The sequence below is a fragment of the Aphelocoma coerulescens genome, chromosome 2 (assembly GCF_041296385.1).
Source record: "Aphelocoma coerulescens isolate FSJ_1873_10779 chromosome 2, UR_Acoe_1.0, whole genome shotgun sequence".
In the NCBI taxonomy this organism is placed as follows: domain Eukaryota; kingdom Metazoa; phylum Chordata; class Aves; order Passeriformes; family Corvidae; genus Aphelocoma; species Aphelocoma coerulescens.
Window position 1 is genome coordinate 119,418,565 of NC_091015.1, and position 23,654 is coordinate 119,442,218.

General features: G+C 43.2%; 1 protein-coding gene across 8 annotated transcripts in view; it reads left to right on the forward strand.

Moving 5' to 3' along the window:
* Positions 1-1,266, forward strand: part of RBBP8 (RB binding protein 8, endonuclease) — a 41,520-nt gene extending 40,254 nt beyond the window's left edge. For all 8 annotated transcript variants that reach the window (XM_069004605.1, XM_069004609.1, XM_069004604.1 and 5 more), the window contains one exon: positions 669-1,266. In XM_069004605.1, coding sequence (XP_068860706.1) covers positions 669-766 — 98 coding nt within the window. In that variant the 3' untranslated portion in view covers positions 767-1,266. The remainder of the gene's footprint in view (positions 1-668) is intronic.
* Positions 1,267-23,654: the final 22,388 nt, after the last annotated feature.

Here is a 23,654-nt window from a genome sequence, read left to right on the forward strand (position 1 = left end):
GTGGATATTGTTGCTGATAAACTGTAAAGAATTGACAAAAGCCAGGTGCTGAAACTGGCTTGCATAAAATGTCTGTTCACTGTCAGTGTTAGCTAAGTTGAGCATTTTACAGAAATCTTCTATACACTTTTCTTATCAGAGAGCTTTCAAGGTGTGTTTGATCCATAGGCTCGTGTTTGGCTTTTTCCAGTCTTTAATAAATCCAGATGCTCTTAAAACAGAGGGAGGTGCTGTTTAAACCCACAAAGCACATGTGCCTGAAGTTTCCTCTATATGACTAGGATTTACATTTTCAAAGTGATTTTTATTAGTCAGTTGAACTAGCAGTACTTGCATACTTTGTTACTCTTACGTAAAATCCCTGGTAGAAAGAAAATTAAAAGTGCAGTTTTGTTTTGAATAGATGAACAATTTATGGTTTCCATTCTCTTCTTCATTGTCAAGTGTCTGTATTGCATTACTGTGCAGTCACCTACTAGAAAGCAGCTGCGTGTTTTAATGAATGATATTTGCACCCTGGCATCTCAAAACTTTATGTGAAGTCAGAACCAGTTGCCCCAAAGGGACAAAAAAAAGGACAAGTTATTTTTTGAGGGTAAATACAAATTAAAGCTAAAGTTATGCCTGTTTTTATATGGTATTTCTTACCTCAGATTTATTCTTTTAAGGCTACATTAAAGAGGATCTTGCTCCCTGTCAACGTCCAAAAAGGCGGCAGCCTTACACTGTGATGTTTTCTCCAAAAGGCAAAGAGCAGAAGACATAAAGGATGGGAAGTAAGGAGTGCCAGCCTGAAGTGTATCTTTCCTGTCCGTAGATATTTATAGTTAATATAAACTTGAAATAAAGAACTGTGTTTTCCACAATGATAGATAAATTGTTTAATTGAATATGTAAATTTTATAAAATTCATTTGGGAGTCTGATGTACCAGGAAACAAAACTATTTAATGTATGTTTGTTTCATATTGTGTTAATACATTTTGTATTAATTTTTGCACCTGTCAGACAAGTCTCCTACTTTTTTTTTTCCTTTAAGGCAAGCAGCTGAAATTCCAGCAATTCCTATCTAAACTTTGTGTCAGTGGGTAACTGCTTTGAAGTGACTAAAATCTGTTGTTCTTGCAGGGGTAAATGTCTGTCAATAGGAAGGGAAATGACAATTTTCTAGGGTGCTTTTATTTTGCACTGGATTTCCTTGTATTTCTTTTCTCTTGTTGCAATAATGGTTATATCTACTTGGAATAAAGCTGTATTAAATATGAAATGTATCTACTGTTAATAGTTTGGAGGTGTGAAAACCAGGAAGTCTGTGTCTTTCTTAAATTCTTGTGTTAAATGTATATCACCATGTTTTCCTCGGTGTTTAAATTAGAATATCCAATATTCCTTTTATTTTTTTCCTTGAAATCTCTTTGCATATATGTGTCTCATTTATTGATAAACATTGTTGTTTCTAAATTTGGGTGACAGCTCTGCCCCGAGTTCTCCTAGCGGACAGCAATAGTCATCACCTAGATTATGAAGGATTCTCCAGAGATATTTTAAATTAATCCTTCATAGCAGGGGATATAGTTCCATACTTGCATTGGGAAAGTAAGATCATACAATATCACAGAGGCAGGGTAATACCTACATAGGTAGGCAAGCCAAAGATTACCATAAGATCCTTAGGAATAAAGAAGCTTCAATCAGAGTTGGGTTCAACCAGTGAGAACTCTTTTAAAGAGAGATCATAAAGCAAGCAACTATTGAAATGCCTTAAGAACAAATAAAATAATAGAAAGTACAGATACATCTGGGGGGTTATTTGTTATATTTATATAAAAAATGTCTGTAATTTCTATTCTTGTACTTTATGTCTGTGTATAAAAAAGTATGTTTTTAAAAACTTCATGGTTAGGACCATTTAAATTCAGCTGTATTTGTATAGGAATGGTGGCAGGTTCTGCTGGTGGAGAGGTTGTAGTGTAGGTCCAAGAAGAAAACTAAAACAAATGTGATTGATTTAACTGTAACACTAAGTGACACAAAATCCTTTTAGGTTGAAATTACAGGCCTTGCAGGAAAGTAGAAGAAGGTATAACAGTGGGCACTGTCCCCATCCTACCTGCTTTGTTGATTTACCTACTTTAGCATTTCACAGAGGTATATCCTAAGGAATGCCAAGGCATAAAGCCAAATAATAATGAAAATCTTTAGTCATTCCCATATATACTAATACATGCTGACAGTAAATGTTTACACCCTATAAAAGATAATTTCTTGGAGCAGGCAGTCAAAGAACCCATGCCAAGGTAAGTCTGGTTTCCTGCAAATTAAAAAAAAAAAAAAAGAAAAAAATTAACAGATGCTGCCAAAAAGTGGAATTCTTGCAGGTATCTTGAAAGTTGTTTTAGGACAATTATAACGTGCTCTGAATAAATATTTATCCATTAAAAAAGAAGTTTTTAACAAGAAGAGTAGGGGAGGAGACTGCTTTTAACTAGGGAGAACCTTTACACAGTAGAAGCTATGTTCATAAAGAGAAAAGTGGAAGCACGTTGTAACTTACCAAATGTAAATTTTGCTATGAAATAGGCAGTTTGAGAAAGTTTCTGAAAGAAATAACTATAAATCCTATTTTAAGAACTATCAGAACAAACTTTATCAGTAAAAGTGAAAGGTAAAGTAAAAGATCAAACAGTAACAGGAACATTTAAGGTAGGATGACAGGAAAAATTTGGATTTTTACAGCCATGTTCATTATGGAAGTGCCTGGGAACCTTTCTCTGCAGGGTGGGTGGGCAGAACTGTTGGGAACTGAAGTGGCAGAAAAGGTCAATGACAAGGGTGCTGGCAAGCAGACAGGATTGGAGCCTGATCCCATGGATTGGAAGGTGAGAGAAGAAACTGCTGAATCCCTCACTTATAGCATGGAACAGGACACTCAAAGCAAGCTCTGGTGGGTCAAGGAGAACAAAGGAACAATTCTGCCTTCAGGCTTTAAAAAAAGACTCCAGGGAGGTCAGTGGGGCTGCAGCCTGGTGAGTTTTATGGAGCCATGGGACTTGGGCTCATTGACAGGATTGCAACGAGCAAGATTTTCAGACCTTTGGATAAATACAGTGTAAAAGATGACACCTTTTAAAGGTGCCGTTCTGATGGTCTTTTAGACACTTGGAAGGTGTCAAAGTATGATTTATCTGACAGCTCACAGTAGCATCAACTTGTCATGGTGCAGAAGTAGTTCTCTCCTAGAGGATGCCTGTTTAAAGGTACCTAAGAAATTACAGTGGGGTTCTGCTAGGTCCCATTTTATTCAGCCTATTTGTGTTCTGAGAAAGGGTGGAGGGAAAAATCTTAAATTATTTACTGAGCAAGTGGAACTGGGATATAGAAGAAGGGGGAATTTGCAGACTAGAACCCCTTCACACACAAGAAGGGATGTGATGGATGCTGATAAAGTCATGAAATGTGGAAAGAGTGAATAGCAAGGGTTGCTCTCCAAGGGCAGCAGGTTTAGTTACAAGAAGAAAGGAGTGGATAGTGTCTGTGAGGATATCACTACTCCACTAGAGGACAGTAAGGAACTGCCTTTGAGCTTAAAACAGTGTAAGAGTTACCCTTTCTTACCCTTGGATAGTTGGCCAATTTTGTAAGATTTCAATTGATTTTAAAATTGTAGATCTCTTGTCTAGCTCTTCTAATGCCAGAAAAACTATTTTATTTCATCTTGGAAAGCATGAGATCAATTGTAAAAATCGAAAAACAAGAATAGAAACAGACTATGATTTCCCCTCCAAAAATAAGAATAAAGAAATACCAGAAGTCTAAGCAACGTTTGGGTACCAAAAAGATTATTGAGATTTATAAATTTTTAAAATTTTGTTAAATATTTCTATTTACAGAAGTTTCCATTATGGCTTACCTGTATTTTTAGCACACTCTTGGAATAATATCTATCTTTTGCCCAGAAGGAATGGAAGAAAAAACGGAACCAATCAGACCTAGCAAGGAAAGTCTGCTAAAAAATTAACTTTAAATATTGTTACATTTATACATATTGGCTATATTTGTACTCTTTATGGCATGGCAGCACATTGTAATTGCAGTCAGCTGCACTGTCAGAGGAGTGGACTCTCTTCTTTGAGATTTGTGGGGTTTTCCACATCTGTTGGCAGTGGAAAAAAAGCTTGGATAAAACCCATAAGCTGAAGTAGGTTTCTGTCTTTGGAGGAGATTGGGGCAATTGACTAAAACCAATGTTTGTGAGCCAAATATTCAATGGCTTCTTACCCTAAGGCATTACTCAGAAGTTGAGAGAGTGGGAGAAATTTCTTCAGATGTATTGAAGCATGAGCATCCAAACGGGAATCTCTGAATGGCAGTGCCTGTTGGGTCATGTATCCACCACCTGGCAGAACAGCCAGGATAGCTGCAGATGTCTTCTAGCTTCCTGTCCTTGTCTGTGACCACATCTTTGTGTTCATGCTGCCTCTTCTCATTTTATGAGATATGGGGAAACTTAGTAACTGATGCTAGGATTTGTGCATCTTGCAGTTATGTAAATAAATACTGATATAACATTGGTCATGACTGGAAAAGCCTGAAGATTTGACATTCATGTAATAAGAACCCCCAAAGAAACAGTAATATCTAGGAACTCGTCCATTCGACATCATCAAAAACAACCCTTACTGGACTGGGTTGAAAACTAGAATGGGCTTCTGAAAGTCAGTTTTTCTGAACTCAGATCAAGGTAAACCTCTCAGGTTCCAGCTCCTTCTGGCCTGCTCGTGATTCCTAGTGATTCTTAGCATGTATTCCAGCCTGTGACATGACACTGGTATGGACCCAATAATTGTACAACTTCAAGTTGGTGGCTTAGTGTCATTCCCAATCTAAACATAAAGATGGCAAAGTCATGGCTTTAGCACTTCCAGAGTGTTATGTGTCCACTCTGCAAACAATTTCAGCCTGAAAAGGAAGCCTTTGATCAAAAAACAGGGTTTTCGGCTGCTTGGAGCATAGAAGTCAGACTGTTGGTAAAATGTCCACAGGCAAGCTGTGTTTCCTCCACTGCCTGTGAGGCCAGCTTGGGTGTTAGTTGCTTTTAATTAGTTGTGCTTTTGAACTTTGCCTTTCTCTTGTAGAAAGGATGAATGCCTTGTCTCTAATGAAGCAGAAGGAAAACTGTCTGTTTCCTGATAATTAGAAACTCCTGTCAAAAGGAAAAAAGAGAAACAGTACAGGACCAGAAAAATCATAGGCCAGGGAAGAACAGGAGCGAGCAGAAGAGTGATGAGGTGCTTGTTGGTGTTACTTCATGGGGTACTGTAGCGGGTTGGGTTTGTAACTGGGCGGAAACACCAATTTAGTGTAGTGGTTTGGTCCAAAATACTCAGTACTGTTTATCTTCTGTGAGGTAAGAATTAGGAGAAATGCAAAGCAGGCACCAACTTTGCAAGAACATAAAGAAGTTTATTAACAGACCTAAAAGAAGGAAAAAAATTATACCATACCTTCAGAACTCTCCTCCTCCCCCCACCTTCCTCCCTTCTCCCACTGACAATGGAAAAAGACAACCCTTGAGATGTTCAGTCTGTTTACCACTTCCATAATAACCTTGTTCAGTCCATTTAGAAAGAGAAGTCTCTTCTTGCTCGTGCTATGAAAACAGTATCACACCGAGACAGCCGCCCACTTCCAAATATTGTTCAGTCCATTTAGGAAGAGGAGTCTCTCTGCTTGCGATGTGAGTCCCTTCCCCTGACTTGCAGCTTTTCCCGCAACTGCTTTCGAGGGTCCACTCTTGAAGGTTTTTGGGGTACAATTTTAAGGTTGAGCCGTTCAGAAACAAAAGTTCTCTTCACCCATCTCTGGGAGCATTTCCTCTCTAAGAACAGAGGCCCTCCTCCTTCCCTGGGAGCAAAGGGTCTTCCTCATCTTCATCATTAGGACTATCTCTGGGAGCATCTCTAGGAACTGAGGTTTTCTCCTTTCCCATTTGGAGCAAAAGTCCTCATCTGGTTCATCTCTCCCTGTCCAAACTTCTCATGAAATTACAGCTGCGTCAGCATCTGCCTATCTCAGTGCAGGTGCTTTTGCTTACGAGTTGAACACTCCACCCCCCATATCTTCATGAAATTACAACAGGATACTCTGATATATCAGAGCTTCACAACAGAATTTCAGCTTTAAGCATCTCCTCTTTCTCTTCCCTCAGGTTTTCAGCTCTTCACAGCAATAAATGGGTCATCTCATCTCGGCCTTGCAGCTGGAATGTCACTTACTGCTGTTGGTCACCTGACCTCTGCTGGACAGCGGTGCCGCTTTGCTGAAGTCTTGGCCGCAGTGGAGGGGGGGGGGGGTTCCAAGCCTCTCTGGCTGCCCACAGCCCTGCTGGGGAGGGGGGGGGTCATCCTGGAACCATGGCCCGGTCCGGCCTGGTCCCCACTCGGGCCCCGCAGCCACCTGTCCCAGCACCGGAAACGATACAGAGCTGTGGGGGGATTGTCTATTCTGTGCATCACAGAGGTGATCACAACTTTAAGTGGCTTAAAGAATTGTCCATATTCAGACTGGCCAGCTGATAGGTTCTATCAGGTCCCAGAGGAAGCTGTAAGCACCCCTTAGCAAGGACATCCCTTCCGGGACTGTGCTTGCTAACCTATGACAGGTACCAGTGGACTCTTGTTTTTAGAAATAAAAAACATGAGCCCCGATCCTCAAGGGAAGGGGTTTGCTGTGTTCAAATAAATCAGTTATGGAGCACTTGGAAGAAAGAGCTGATGCTTCCTTTGTCTCACGTGTTGTAGTGTAGAAAGACTGCTCAGTCTCAATGTAGTCTGTCTTTGCTGAGTTCCTGGACAAAGCATTAATTTTCCAGGAGTGTTCTCTGTGTACAGGTATGAACACCTAACTATGAAGGGAGCAAGACACTGCAGAAATAAGCCCAAGGTTTAGCTCATTGGAAGATGGACCATGCTTACTTTAGGCTTACTTTCTTTGGATAAAGACTGAAATGTAGAGTGTTTTACTCAGAATTCATCTTGCTTCTTTAGTCTGTGCATTGCAAACTATATTCCTGTATGTCACCAGGTCAAAAAATTCTGTGCTGTAGATGATAAAAACAGTGTTGTCCTCTGTGAATTATTTTACAGGTTACAAAGGGATGGGTCAGCACAGGTTGTTGGGTCTTAGAACAAGGATGTGCTATAAAAACACACAATTCATTTTGATCATCAAGTTTGAAATTATGATTCCTCTAAATATACACAAATCTCCCCTCAATGATCATATTAATATGAGATTTTTTTTTTATTATTATTACAATTGTCTTCTGTCTCCCGCTCTTTCAAAAGCTACTTTTCCCCTTTAGAATATTTTCTAGGATACATATGTGGCTAGACATTTGGCATCCTGGGCACAGTGCCTGAAGTGCAAGCATCATCACTGCAGAGCCACATGGACTTCCAGGGGTCTGGGAGAAGTTACTCTGTCACGTTCATTGTGAAGAGAGGCACTGGGAGCCTCCAGTCAAGGGCAGTGACGTCTGTCTCCCACACTTAGCAATGCTGGGAGATAACCCTGCCCAGCAGGAACTTTGAGAAGGACATCTGAACACTGCTTGTCCTTGGGTGGCTTTTGTCTGCATTTCAGCTGCAGCCATGAAGAAGGCTTATCAGTCTCATTTATAGCCAAGCCTCCTGTTTAGCATCTTGTTAGGAAAATTAGTTGGAGCTTAAGGTCAAAATGGGAGCCACATTTTTTCATTACAGATGGGAAATTTAAGCTAAAAGCATGTATTTATTGGGAAGGCATCTTCAAACAGGAATATGTTACCAATTAGGACAGTAACATTTGGTACATACTTTCTACACTGGTGACTACACTTGGAGCTAACCAATGCACCAACAAAGTTTTAAGTACAAACTGGTGACATACATGACATATTCAGACAAGAAAAGTGAGGAAAATATCCCCAGAAGTAATTGTAGGAAGAGTTCCATGTCTACCTCTATTCCACACATTTCTTCTATGAAGATATTACACCCATGTGGTGATGATGCATATTAATATATTTCAGGTACTGTACCAGAATGAATATAATATTAACAACAATTTGGAAATAGAGATGATCTCCCTTTTTCCCCCTTTCTTATTTCTGAGTGGTCTACCCAGGGCTTTAAACACCAAAGTAGAGATCAGTTAGATTTTTGTTTTGGTTTGTTTTTTTCATTTTTGCCAGTCATTAACTTTAATAACTGCTTTGAATTAATTTATTTTCAGTTACTTAATACCTTACTTGGCATGGTTCCTACTTAAGACAACAATTTCATGTGGAGAATGCTTTAAGAAGAAAATGTTAGTGATAGAAAGGACAAAACCTTTATATGCCTGTATTCCAAACCCAGTAGGAAAAGACAGGAGACAGTGCTGTGGATTAGGTACCCATGAAACAAGAAGCAGAAGAGACAAAATTCAGATCTAGTCATCAGCTCAAATCCATATGGTGATAAAAGCTGCTCAAATTCCCTCACAGTTAAAATTACCAACTCTATGAGTCTATTTAGAGCAGTTTTAAATAAAGTGAGAATAAAATAAGGCTAGATAAGAAAGAAATAACAGTTTAGGGGCCTTTAGGAATACGTTTTGTGTGCTTTACTTGTGCCCTTGGGTAAATCAGTTGTGGAAAAAGATAAAGAGATTAAATACAGTCTCTGAAATTACATTCCTAATGACTCACCATTTCAGAAAGCTTGGGAATTTAAGCTGCAATTGAAAAGAAGCATAAAATGAAAAAAAAGCTAACATTATATCTTGGATAATGTGTATCAGATAATGAGTTGCTACTCCTTTAATGCTGAACAGATGTCCTAGAAGAGGCAATTATTTTAATTCAAATTTTCTTTTACTTAAGCCAGTTTGCAAAAATACAGGTACTCTCTCACACAAATGTAAGGCTGAATATAATTACAACCAAGACACTAATAGCTGCAAATCAGAAAATCTAATTTCTTATTTATATTCCATGGAAATATCCTGCATCTCAGATTGTAGTAGTCTTCCACTTTGGAACAAAACAGCAAAATTTTCCATTAAATTAAATCTAAAATAATTGGGTCTGAAATATTAGACTTCTTGAAGTATTTCACTCTGCCCTAGCAATTGAGCTTATATCATTACTGTCAAATTAATAGAAGCAGGCAAGAAACTCAAACTCATCATGACAACCCTCTCTGAAATCACTGTGCTCTTTATATGTGTTCTAAAGTGTTTTGCTTGCTGGGTATGAAATGAATACTTTCCAGCTTGCTAGCCTGCCAAGCACACTCTATTAATTGCTAATAGATCATTAAATGCTTGGCAAGCCATTCAGAGAAACCAATGGGACTTCTGAAGTTTAATCCTAATAATTTGACACTTAAGCAAGGAAAAAAAGAAATGTAAAAAGTTGCAAAGGATATTTTTTTTAGCCATACTTCCCTCTACTTCTTTTTTGGTCGGTAATAGAAAAGCACATGAAATCCTTGGAAATGTGATTCTCTTCTTCTCAAACCCGTGTTGGAAGAGTTAACTGTTTAGGGGGGTGTCAGAAAGTCTTTTTTATTCCTCAGCCTCTGAGTATTGACAGAGAATATTTTCTTAGCAATGCTTGAAAAGTATTATGCATTCCCCAGAAAGGAATTGCGTTTATGTCTCATCTGCTCCATCTTCTGCTGTGGTTAATGGAGAGCATCGAGCCAGGGAGGTCTGGGATCAGTGGTACTTACTGGTAAAGGCCCTCCACAACTGCACTCACCAAGACTTTGTTAAGGCTCTTCTCCACCCTAAGGATAAGCGAAGGAGGCTTTTGTGAAAATATTGTCAAGACATTAAATGACCACGTTGTTCTGATATAGCATTGTGGAAATACATATGGAAACCTATGACTTCTTTTGTAAGTCATAAAATGTGATCAATACTTCTTCTAAAAGAAGACAGGTATGTGCTGTGGGCACTGGTGGTCTCCAGGCTGTGCCAGCTCTTTAAAGTTACTACATGTATGATCTTCTCAAAGAACTGGGATCATTTCTAAAAAGGCATTGATGTTAACGCAAATGTGAACTGGCACTGAAACAATTGCTATCAAAATATATTTCCCTTTGTGATGTCAACAATTTCCTATTCAGTATATATAAAAATAGCTTTCTCAGAAAGACTTTCTCAGAAAACTTCTGCAGAATCTTCTTACCCTAGGACTGACCTGGGAAGGACATGAGAATAGGAACAACAACATTTAAGGCATTTGTTGCCCAGAGAGACTACAAATTATTATTCCAAATGGGTCTGTAGTCTTGAAATGACCTGTTCTGGGGGCTCTCAGCCATGTCCCCAAAACCCAAGGCAGCTCTTTTACACCCAGCAAAGACACCCATGAGCTGTAGCACACCCTGAGTCATTCTAGAGGGAACTGCCTTCAACATGCAGTTATGAGACTCACAGGAGACTCCCAAAACCAAGCATCTCTTCTTTCTGCCACTCTAATTTGCTATCTAGAGGCAGCACCCTGCTTCAATTTGCTCAACTCCTACAAGTTCTAGATGTACATCCCTTTCCAGGAACAAAACTGATGCTTGCCGGCCAAGGGCCATCACCCATATTCCTGGTGGTAAAATATTTTTCCCTGAAACTCTCCATCTCTCTCACAGTTCTGGATTCAGGCTTTCAGTTCAGACTAACTTGAAATGTTTTGAAAAGGGGACCTTATTTCAAAGAGCAAGAGACTCAAGATGCTCTAAAATGTGATGGAGTTCAGCAATCAGAAAGCAAAGTGCTGTAATTCACATCCCGTTGCAGAAAGCTTGCATATAGATTGGGGCACTGGCAGAGGACAACTCAGATGGAGGAAGTTTTGTGTGAAAATATTCCATTTTCTCAAAGAAGCATGTTAACATTAGGACAGTCCAAGACTATTTTGTCAGATTTTGGCCTGCTCTACAGTCATTTTCAAAACTCACCCATCTGTATTAACCTACTTCTGTGGCTTTTCTTGGGCCACCACGCAACTGGTAGCTGTTGAATCAAATACTTCAAATTGGCTTACTGCATTTTAAATCCCATTGCCTCTTTTTCTGTGTTTTTTTAGCACTCAGACAAAGGGAACTGCATCTTTTTATAGATTTATGCTATATAGTGGCCAAGAATAAACCATGCAAGTGGAAAAATATCAAGGACAGAGTGTAGAAAAATAAAATAATGTGATTATGTGTATGGCTGCTGCCTCTGCAGTCCTCAAGCAGAATATCTGCCGCTTTGCACATCTCGTTTTTTGAAAGGTAAAAAAATCTACAACTTAAAAGACCCGCTATTCCTTGGTCATGGCCAAGGAAGCCAAAGGGAAGAATTTTTCAGGGAGGATTTCCGAGCTCTCACTCACTAGCCTATTCAATTTTTTAAGGGTTTGGGGTAATACAGACTCATTTACTGCTCAGAAGTGGCCTGCATGTAACTTTATGTCAAGGAGGTTTGATGAATTTTCAACATGTGAAATTCCAGTATTTTCCTGGCCTAAAGACAGAACTTCTGAGATCTTCTCCTTTCACTACTTACATGTGTGTAATTAGGTACTTTGGTTGTGTTTTCAGACCATTCCCCTTTCCCATTTTCATTGCTGCACTGCTTTTGAGGGTCCTGATCTCACCACCAAGCCCACAGTTGGGCTGCAGCCCCTAAAATCCAAGGATTGTATAAATTTATGCTTTCACTTAGGCAAAGCTTTCAAAGTAACCTGAGAGGGCAGAAAGTTTTTCGTATGTTTAGTGCTGTTAGATGACAAAAGGCACAGAAACCCTAACAGCCTCACTGGGGACATGATCCCTCCCTGTCCTTTGCAGGACTGTCCCAGAGAACCCTTAGCCCCATGTGCCAAGGGTGACATCCATTGGGGTGAGACAAGGGGAGAGGCCCACCTGAGGCGTTTGGCACATTATGGGATGCAGGGGAACAATGTCTAGGGATGGAACAAACTTAAAGGATGTTATTAGGAGGAATCAAAAGCGGCAAAAGGGAGGGATCATGGTGGTTTGGAGAATAATGAGTAGGGGAGAGTTAAGGCATGTAAGAGGCCAGTGCACACATGGCCAGTCAGTACCCTTGTCTGGCTATGCCCTGCACCTCATTGCTGCCATCTGCCATGTCTGCTCATTAAACTGTGTCCAGCTATACCCCCGGGTAGAAGGTGCCTAATGTTGCTGGCAAGCAAATGGAATAGGTGCCTTGGGAGCCAGACACTGAAGCAGAAATAGCCTGGGCCAGATGTTTCTCCATCCCTACCTGTGAGACAGCCAGAGGGGTTGGATACTGGTCCAGACAAGCACAGGGGAGAGTGTGAGGTCTGGGGTTCACTCTGAGACCTGTCTGCATGTGTGTGTGTGTGTGCACAGGTTGATGAGAGCATCCAGGGCCAGCTGCCAGCTAGGCTGGGTGTCCATGAGTGGTTACAGGAGGGGTCCATAGCCTTGTGTGTGTGAGCATGTACACACAAAAGGGGTTTCTGTGCCTGCAAATGAGTGGGACTGGAGTCTTGGGGGGCTTGTGTGCCCCCCAGGTGGCAGCAGGTACTGGATAGATTGGCTGTAAGAGGGTAGTTCCTGCCCACATGGTGTGTCTGTATGTATCTCCAACACACAGGCCTTCGTGGTGATCAGACACAGAGGGGGACAGGACTAAAACTGTTTGTGCTGCTTGTGCAAGTGTTGTGTTTTCTGGCTGTGCTGGTTTTCACTGGGATAGAGTTGATTTTTCCAGTGTAGCTGGTGCGGGGCTGTGTTTTGGATTTGTGTTGAGAGGACTGTTGAAAACACAGGGATGTTTTTGTTCTGGCTGAGCAGCACTTACACGGAGTCAAGGCCTTCTGTGCTCCTCATTGCACCCTGCCAGCCAGGAGGCTGGGAGTGCACAGGAGTTGGGAGGGGCCCCAGCTCACCAAGGGTATATTCCATACCATATATACCATACTGTACACCTGCTCAGCATATAGAGCTGGGAGAAGAAGGAGGAAGTGAGGGATGTTCAGAGTGATGCAGTTTGTCTTCCCAAGTCACCATCAGGTGTGATGGAGTCTGGCTTTCCTGGAGGTGACTGAACACCTGCTTGCCAATGGGAAGTGGTGAATGAATTCCTTGTGGTGCCTTGGCCATGTGAGTGGCTTTTGCTTTCCCTACAAAACTGTTTTTATCTCAACACATGGGTTTTCTGCTTTTAGCTTTCTGATTCTCTCCCCCATCCCACCATGTAGGAGTGAGTGAGCAGCTGAGCTGCCAGCTGGGCTTAAACCACAACACTGGGTTCTGGTGTGTGGCCACATGTATACAGGGTTTGTGTGTGTGCCAATTTGGAATTCATGCTTGACCTGGCTACAGACCACTTTTAGCCACTGGGCTGCTGAATCCAGCAGCCTCCAATCCCACATGTCCAGGGCTCTGCTCTGCTGAATGCAGTGAGGATGAGTAAGTGACCTAGAGTCTGGTGTTTACTGAGTTTTAGACTACTGGGGTTTCTAAATGAAAGATTTTTTGTTATACAGGGAAGGCTTACAGACACATAGGGTCCATCTAGTCTCTGCCAGTGGCTGCTCAAGATCTGTACAGGGGAAAGTAATTTCTGACTGCTGCACAGCCCCTGTGCAAAAATAAGAGAAATAGATTATGGAGGGAGAAACTTTTAGCTACCACTAGTGCAGAGGTTGCAGGTTCCCCCATCAAATTTAACTAGTGCAAGGCCATGTCTCCAGGATGGCCATGCATGTGGGTTTCATTATCTCATGCTGCAAGGGATTGCACAGCTTCCAGCACAAGATCATAAGCTACATGACCTGGGGCTGCAGGTCCCTCCCACTATCCAGTTACCAGGAATTTTCCAGTAAGTGAGACCCCATAAGGAGGTGTCAGTGATAAAAGCCAACCTGAGAAGAACCCTCTCAGCATCAGCACTGAGCACACTAATAAATCATTTAGCCCCAGCACCTTCTAAATACCAGCCCCAAAGCAGCAATATTTACATAAGTTTCCCCAGCCCATGCACAGAGGGTCTCTGACTGCTTACACTCTCGGAGAGCTCTCAGCAAGAGCAAGGAGAGCCCTGGGTGAGGGAACACCTCAGGCTTTTCACAGGGACAGTGTGCATGGTTAGCTTTGGGTACTAAACAGTGCAAAATAAAGCAGAGAGTATTTCCTACGAGCCTGGGAATTCTGACCTAATTCTAAACAAGCATCTGTTTGCTCCGAGCATCAAAACCATGAATAAGCTCAGCAAAACCCTTCTTCTGAAAGCAGAGTGATGGAAAGCTTTCAAAACCTTTAAAATCCCTGAAATCCTTTAAAGTTCCCTTTCAGACTCCTGAGTGGTGGTATCAAGCAGAAATACCACCTCAGCACTTGCTAGGATGATGGGCTGGGTTGGCTGTGATGCTGCTCGGAGCACCTGACCCGCTGCCCAACTGAGCAGAGACAGGAAATTGTACATTGATGCCTCATGTCCTCCCACCAGGATAACAAAGGACACAGTGGAAGCAGGTCAGACTTATCTCCTTGTCTGCCTTTTGGTCCCAAGTGAGACAGCTTCTCTCTACAAGCATTGCTAAGTGTGAGTAGCTGGTCCACACTCTCACGTTCCCATACAGAGCAGATTTTTTAAGTAATCTTTTTTAAGCCATGCATTGACACAGGGCACTGCTATCAAAGGAGATAAATGCACAGCTGGGGCTGTGATGTGGTCCTGTGCTGGAGGCTTCAACTGCAGCCCTAGGTTGAAAAAAAAGGTAAAAAAAGAAGCATTGATTCCTGATTTCTAATGCTTGCCATGAAAGAGGCAATAGCAAACAAAAAAAACCCCAAACCAAACCAACCAATCAGCGAAAAAACACACACACATACAAAAAACACCCCCTCCCCCAAAAAAACCAACAGGAAAAAAAAAAAAAGAGGCAATAAACATGTCGGTTCCATAGGGCTGTTTTGGAGGTGTCCTGGGGGCAAGCTTGGGTTTACCTGATGAAGTTTGCAAGTTGGGCATGCAGCATCATTTGGCCTCCTCTTTTTCTCTGTATTGTCATCTCCTGTTAGCTTCTGCTGGAGCTGTGCTTCTGCAGGTGCTTTGGTAGACAGAAAGCTCACTCAGAGTCCTTCCTGCAGGATGGGGACAGGCATTTGTCCCCATCTGCATCACACTGGGCTGACATCCACCTCCAACATGCAGTTATGACCATGCTACAAGAAGCAGGAACATCCTCTGCCTCCAACAGCTGTACCAGCAGGAGTGTGGGGTACATCTCAACATGATGGTCCCTCAGCAGACACCAATTTTCAGCCCCCACTGACATTTTCTGCTCCCAGATGGGTGTGAGTTAGGATTTAATTCCACCCAACAGCCTCATGATGAGAAAAAAATTAAAACATGGAGGAGCATACTAATTTAAAAGTCGTAACACAGAAACTGGGGATAATGCACCAGCTGCATGGAGTAACATGGAGCCCACAACACTGCCAGTGCCCAATACCACCATGTGATTTTCCTTGCAAGTCTTTTGTCCCACTCTGCAGCACTTTGCACACCTCAGACTGGTCCCCTGTTTTTACAAGACACCCATCTCCCTGGCTTGTGCCTGTATCCCCATTCTCCTCTCTAAAGCCAGAGCATTTCTTCCTTGCCTGAACTCTCTTCCCTGAGACTGGAGAAGGAGAAAGACCTATGGTCCCCCATCTCTCCCCATGCTTAGATAAGCAGTTCCCTCTTCTTAGTTTAGTTCCTTGAGACAGCAGAGCAGCCATGCACATGGGGTCAGTGAGTGACAAAAGACAGGGGAGGGAGGGGAGGAAGGTGCTGCACAGCAGCAGATGGGCACTTGTAGCTTCCAAGGAGACCAACATAGGAGAAAGAAGCAGCACAGACAATGTGTGAAGAACCAACCACAGATACCGTTCTCCATCCTCCTGTGCCACTTGGGGAAACAGGGAGATAAACTGGCAGTGAAGTTAAGCCCAGGAAGAAGGGAGGGATGGGAGGAAGGTTCTCTAAGACTTGGATTTTATTTCTCATTACCTTAGTCTGACTTGATTGGTAATAAATTAATTTCCTGGAGTGAAATCTATTTTGTCTGTGATGGTAGTTGGTGCATGATCTCTCCCTGTTCTTATTTCGACCCATGAGCTTTTCTATGTATTTTGTCACATTTTATCTCTGCTGTCCATCTGAGGAGGGGTGATAGAGCATCTTTGATGAGCACCTGGCATCCAGCCAGGGTCAACACACCACAGCCTCTGACTGCGCATGCCGTAAGACAAGGAACAAGGATCTCTCTAGCCTCCACCCAATATTCAGCCTGCTCCCTCAGCAGGTAAATATTTCTGGAGCAGGGATTTCTAAAACATGTGCCAGGGAGATGGACAGTGAATCACACAGGTCAAAGTAAGCAGTCAATACGGTGACCCAAATGCAAAATGGTCTGGCACGATCTGTTCCACGCCAGCGCACCGAGCATTCATGCATGCTGCAGGAACAGTCCTCCTCACCCAGAGACAGACCCTAACAAACCACCCCTTTCACCTGGGCTGAAATATTAAGAATGGAAGGCAGCTTCAAGGTTTGGTCGATATGTTTAAAGGTAGCAGTAGGAAGAGCAGCTCCACTAAACCACTGCTGTGACTTAAAGAAAGAGTCTAGAAAAAGACACAGGTAAAGTGTAGCAAGCTGTTCTTCCTGCACCACAGCATCCCAGTTTCCTGAAGTTCAGGGATTTCCTGTGCCAAAGGTTATTCACTGGAGCATTATCTGAATACACAGCTTGCTCCCACCCTCCATGGAGGACGGAGGCTTGCTCCCATGTGAAATAAACAGATATCCCAGTGGAAGTGGACAAAACGTCTCCATGGGACTGTGCCATCTCATATGTCCCAACACCAAGGTTTGGGAGCATCCTGCCACCCTGACAAATGCTTGTCCAGCTTGGAGCGACCTAAAGCTGTCAGCCAATAGCAGGATTCCTATGCTGCGCATTAAAGGAATTATTCCCACATTTTCCTTTCAGATTGTGTTGAGATTGCCTCTGCTGTGAGTCTGACTTGGTAACGCTTGCTCACAGCAGAAAAAAATCCAAGTCTCAGATGATGTGAAGTCCCTCCTAGGTCCTGCGTTAGGATCCTCAAGCAGAGGGGATGAGCTGTAGCCCAGCAGCAACTTCAAGCCAAGGAGAGGGAGCAGGCCAGCCAGCAGAAGCTGGCAGTGTCGCAATGACTTGTGACCCACCTGGAGGTGTCAGGAAGATCCCAGGAGGAACAATGTTCAGTCACAGAGAGGTACTTTTCTCCCCGCCAACCGCAGCGCCATCATGGGGCACTGCTGCTTTCCACCAGCTGGGCTAACGTTAAAAGTACAGATTGTTTCCTTGAGAAATCCTCAGGGAAAGCAATCTCTTGCCATTATGCTGAGGAGGAGGAGGATACAATCCCCAGAGAAGCCCTGCTGGCAGCTGAAATCTGTCCAGCAGACTTTACCAGCTGGATTGGGACAGGCAGGGGAGGAAGAGGATTTCCTACAGCCCTTTGTCTCCTCGTTTTGGCACGTGTATGGCTCCAGACACAGGCTTGGATCTGCAAAGGCTAAGATTTGGTTTTAGTCACGTCTCTAAGAGAATATAACAAAAAGTTGTGAGCATATTTGTTTGCAGTATGAATAACTAATGGAGCAAATACCAACCAAAACTGAAACTGTTGTAATTAACCACTGTGTAACAGAGATTTCGGTTCATCATCATGGTACTTTTAAATTAGGGGGTTATCTGCACATAAATTGTAAGTATTATTTAGAAACAGAGTGATCCTAGAGCAACTTGATTTGCTCTAGGAACACATTCTGGAAGTCAAATTTCTATTTATTTACAGAAAACCAAAATGAAAATATTATGTCTATTTTCATGTGCTAGGCTTAGAAAACAAAAACAGTCACAGGAAAAGCATTTGTGATGGAAAGTTACTGTCCTCTCACTGGGACTGCTCAGACTGTGAGAAGGAAAGGGGAGGGAAGGAGTATATGTGTGTGTGTGTGTATATATATATATGTATATATTTAGTGATATATATTCAGTGCATGTTTATTTATATCTATTTATGTACAGAAGTAAGAATCGCTATCTCGGGAAAAACCGAGTATTTTTAGTTAACATGAGAATAAATAATACTGTTTCTTAGGCTGGAAGGGAGCAGTGTGTGCACACAAATGCACGCATCCCTGGTGGGAACTGGAGGCCTGAACTATTGTAGCTTTGGTAATGGCTGGAATGAAAGACAACTAAATCCAGGCTACAATTGCTACCACCATAGCTCATGTGCTGAAGACATGGAGAAGCATGAGTAGGTGCCACAGTGCTTCCCCAGGTTTCCCATGAGAAGCCTTCAGGGGAGCCATGTGTTCTATAAAGACCTTGTACACTGCACTCTGTGCATGTGAAAAGTTATTATAAGGACAATAACCACATTTGTCTCCTTTCCCTGTAATAAGGAGCATCTTTAAGAGAGAGAGAGAGCAAGCAGGTATCTCACTCAAATTCCTTTGTTGTGCTGCACCCATATTTCCCCAGCTTTGGTTGAGCCGGTCCCAGCAAACATCAGCCCTGACCTCGCTTCTCTCTCCATCTGCCCCAGGGGCTCAGCCCCTCTGTGAGGAAAGACGCCATGGCCCAAAAAATCAGCATGTCAAAACATCAGCCAGTGCTTTTATAAATAAAAAGCAAGAGCCAGAGGGTAACCCCCCTCAGAGGCCAGGCCGACGCTCGGAGCCCACGCGCGTGCACGGACACGGTGCCACCTGCGCGGGTGGGTGTGCAGCGCGCAGCGGGGCAAACCTCACATGTGGCGATGCTACCTGACTTGTGGAGAACAAAACCCTCCACCAACTCTTCCAGAAAAGAAAACAAAAGCCTTGAACAAACCATCCCCGGGCCATTTCAGCCAGCAACAAAGCTAACAAGCAAATCAAACAGAGAAATATCCCAGCAGACCTCAACTGGCTGAACAAACAAACGGAGAAACTCAGGTTCCAAAGAGCAGGGGAGCTGGGTTATGAAACAAGATTTTTGATACAAAAGGAAGCTTACAGCTATCGCTGGTGATTAGACACGGAAGAGAAAGGTCGCTCTGGGTGTTAGACCACACTTCACACACACACAGAGGTTATTCAATCAATATTTGTCCTGGAATCACATGCGGCGGAAAAAATTTCAAGTGAATGGTCAGCAGAATTTAATGCTCGCATTCATTCATGTTGTGCTCTTGGATGAACATGTGTTTTTATATCTAGCACAACCTCAGCTTTAGAAACCAGGAGGTTTTTAATCAAAATACAGGAAAATCTTGGAATTAAATGCTACATTTGTATATGACTTTCAAGTATGTTTTCAGCAGGACAGGAACCCCTCACTTACAATTTTAGAAAGGGATCTGTAGTAGGAGGGAGATTATTTGAATCTCCAAGTTCTGGAACTAACAGGAAAAACAATTCAGTTAAGGCTCCAGAAAGACAACACTGTCCACAAAAACCTCCCCAAAGCAGAAGGGAGTGACTTATTCCTGCCATCACTGTGTTCTCCGGCCATGCTGCTGCGCTGGCATCAGAGGTTTTATTTAGGGTCACAGCAGTAACAGCGGGAAGATATAATCCTCTGATGAACAGGCAGCTGTTACCCCCTGCCTTTGTGAAAATTATGATCTCAGGTTGACGATATTGTTGCCTTGAATCATCATATTTTTTTATCCCCCTGCAAGTTTGTCACAACAGATTGTTTGCTTATATTCAGATCATAAGGCCGTGACTCAATTTTCTCCCCTCAGCAAGAGTTAAAGGAAATTTGACCGTAGGTGCCCTAACCATGGACTTTAGAATTTGGGTGCAAATAATGATGATTAAAACACAAACAAAGCAAAACAAAAACAGACAAACCCCAACCCTCTTGCCTAGTGACTTAATGACAAAATATTTGGGAGGCGCAGCACAACATCCAGTTCAGGTTGTGATAAACCTGATGGGTGGCATTCAGATGACTATCACAGAGGCAGGATGCCCCTAAGTCCTTCAAATAGTGTCTTTGTGCGTCTGAAGTGAGATATTCGTGCTCTCTAAGATTGCATAGGGGTTCATTTCATCTGCACAGGGGATAGCCTAGGAGAGGAGAGCCCCAGTGAACAGCACAGAGAGTTACAGAATAAAGGCAAATACAGGGTGGCTGCTTCAAGGCAGAAGCTTTCAAGTAGAAGTTTTTTTCGTATCCTAGCTGGAAATTCACTTGGAAAACAGCTCCATCGGCCCTGGTCAGGAAGAGCGAGAGAGCAGAGACTGTGTTCCTCTGGCTGTCTGTCCTGATGAAGCTCCTGTGCTCCAGAACAGGACAAAGCGTTGCCACGTTCTGCATCCAGTGCCTGTGCTTTCTTCCTCATGCAGCCAATGCAAAAGAGAAAAAGCCGCGAGTTGGTCACACTGCGCTAAGGATCGCTTTGATGGACTTCAAACAGCCTGCTGAAATCATCTGCTGCGCACGCAGTGCCACTCTGCTGCCAGAGGAGATGCTGCAGGAGGGCAGAGCCCGAGCGGGGAGCAATGCCCAGGTCAGGGACCACGTCCTGCTTCTCTTGCAAACCATTTTTCTTCACGTGCGCACCTCCTCCCCTCTACAAACACCCTCAGGGCAGTGCTGATGACCCACGCTGGTGGCGTGTGCGGAGAGGAAGCTCCCTATTAAAAGCGGGCACCCTGGCACAAAAGAGGGTTTATCCTGCAAATGGGCTGGCAGGTTTCACATGGGGATTGCTCTTTCTAGGTTTCACCCACACGAGGCTATTGAAGGGAATATTCAAAGCAGAGAGGGAAAAGAAAGATCGTCCGTGAATGTGGTTTGTGACTCTCAGAGCTTTGGCTCTCACTCTTTGGCATTGAGCACTACAGCGTCCTGCCTCACTGGTTCTCCGGCTCTGCATTGGGGCAAAACTGCACGGATTCAGGCACAATCAAAATGATGTTTCATGGGAGTCACCCAATGTTCTGTAATGTATTTCCTTAAATAACCACAGATTTGGCCTAAAATTACTTGCCTTGATGCCCTTTAGAAATGTCCACTCCAGAAACAATTGCAAGCTGAATTTGAGCATTTGGAGTTCTGGACCAATTACCCTACACACGTTTGTATTCCTCTTACCTTTATGGGCCATCATCCTCCTGCTTGTCTCTGCAGTCCAGATATGCTTTGGACAGAGCAATAAAAACAACATATCCCTCACCTGTCTTGTTCTGGTTGGCAAGCAAATACTAAAGGCTCAAGACCAGCAGATGGCTGTTCAAACAAATTCAGGTCTTATCGAGCCTAGAAAGGGTTGACACACCCATGTTTTCACTGTGTGGCTCTCCTGTGAGCTGTAAGGGTTGTTCTGAAGACAGAAACTGCAAAATGTTTTTTCCAAGGGAAGAGTATGCCTCACTGTATAGTATCAAGTATTGTGTTTGGTCCACTGAAATGCTTATTAGGTGTCAGACAGTTTAAAATTCCTAAACATTCCTAAGAACAAAAATAGGGAGGGGTGACAACATGTCATTACTGTTTAGAGCACTGTGAAATTTAAACCAGGAAATTTCTTGATATTAGAAAGAGGAATTTCAACACTAATTGAAGTTCTGCCATTTTTTAACATTTCTCTATAGCTTGTTCCTCTTCACTTTTTTTTGCACAAACATGCTTATACCTCCCAAAATAAACAATCACTCGGATGAAACTGTACAGGGAGGTGGCACCTCATGGCCCCTTGTGAGCTGCTGAGGTGGCCCAAAACACCTGTACCACATAAAGCAGTGAAGACAGCTCCTGAAATGTGCTTCAAGTTTCTCAACACCAAGTGTCAATACTACCACATCATGACCAAAAATGTTCCTTGGAGGCTTTTACTGGTGCCTTAAACATAAACGTTTCTTAGGCACCTTTAGGATTTTCTTCTTCGGGCCTCCTCACCACCATCTTCCCTAAGGGTGACAGGGGAAATGGCACTCACAAATGGTCCCCATCCCTGCAGCACGTTGATGTCTCACCCTGGCCCCTCAGAAACTCAAGTGAGGTGCAAGAGAAGTTGTATTGATGTAAGAGCAGCAGTGAGAGAAACAAGGACTATGTCAGCAGAGACAAGATATAGGTGAACCAGGACAAAGAACAGAGCTAGAGAAAATGTCTGAGCAGTGGTTACAGGAGGGATAAGATCCCGACTGGAAGACACAACTCTGACATCCTTGCTTTATTTCTTTCCATTAGAAAACTGGTATTTCTGCACTCCTACTACCAGATGGAACATAATGAGACCATACCTGGGGTTTCATTTACAGATCTATACTTGATGTACAGGACTTCTGACTCCATTTAACTGTATTTCCCCCAACTTACAATCTTGCCTTGAAATCTGAGTTCCAGCCTCCCTCTAACTTCCAGTCCATTCATTCATTACCTGCTGGCAAAGAACTGCAGGTGAAAATCTGTTTCCCTCATATCACTTAGAGACATAAAAACTACTTTGCTGGCAGTTTTAGCAGCTTGGAGTTAAAAGTAAAGCACAGATACATTTGATCAGCTTCAGATCAGGGAATGAACACTCAGAATATAGGTTCAAATAAGTATTCAGCTAGCTGCAGCAATCATTCTGGTCTCTGACCAGTTGGTCAGAGGAATGCTTTTCTTCCCCAGAACCCCTTCTTTTCAAGGCATATCATAGAATTGCAGAATATCCCAAGCTGGAAGGGACCCACAAGGATCATTGAAGTACAACTGGCCCGGCACAGAACACACCATGTGCCTCAGAGCATTGTCCAAATGCTTCTTCAGCTCTGTCAGGTTGGGTGCTGTGACCATTTCCTGGGGAGCCTGTTCCAACCTCTGGGTGAAAAACTTTATTCTAATACCTAACCTAAACCTCCCCTGACACAGCTTCATGCCATTCCCTTGGGTCCTGGTCACCAGAGAGAAGGTCAGCACCTGCCCCTCCATTTTCCCTTGTGAGGAAGCTGTAGACTGCTATGAGGTCTCCCCTCAGTCTCCCTTTTCTCCAGGCTGAATAAGCCAAGTGACCTCAGCCGCTCCTCGTACGGCTTCCACTCTAGGTCCTTTCCCTTGGAGCCTCCTTTGGATGCTCTCTAATAGCTTTGTATCTTTCCTACGTTGTGGTGCCCACAGAGGGCTCATGGTATGGCCACCCCAGGGCAGTGCAGAGCAGAGCAGGACAGTCCTTGCCTGGCTGGCCATGCTGTGCCTGATGTCCCCCAGGACACACTCAGCCCTCCTGGCTGCCTCATATTCAATTTGCCATCAACCAGGACCTTAATGTCCCTTTCCCTGGTGCCACTCTGCAGAGTTTCATTCCTGTCTGTACACACATCCATCCCTGTCCTAGGTGCAAAATCCAGCACTTGCCCTTGTTAAACTCCACAGAGTTGGGGATTGCCCAGTCTGATGTCACCCCACTCACTGCAACCCTTTGCACCCGACCCATGAGCCCGCTGCTCACCCATCACATGATGTGTTTGTCATATTCAAGAGAGCTTTGAAGTTCCAGGGTTTGCTTCTATAAGCACTGTTCCTGCTATAAGTCAACATTAGGACAACATAAAACACTT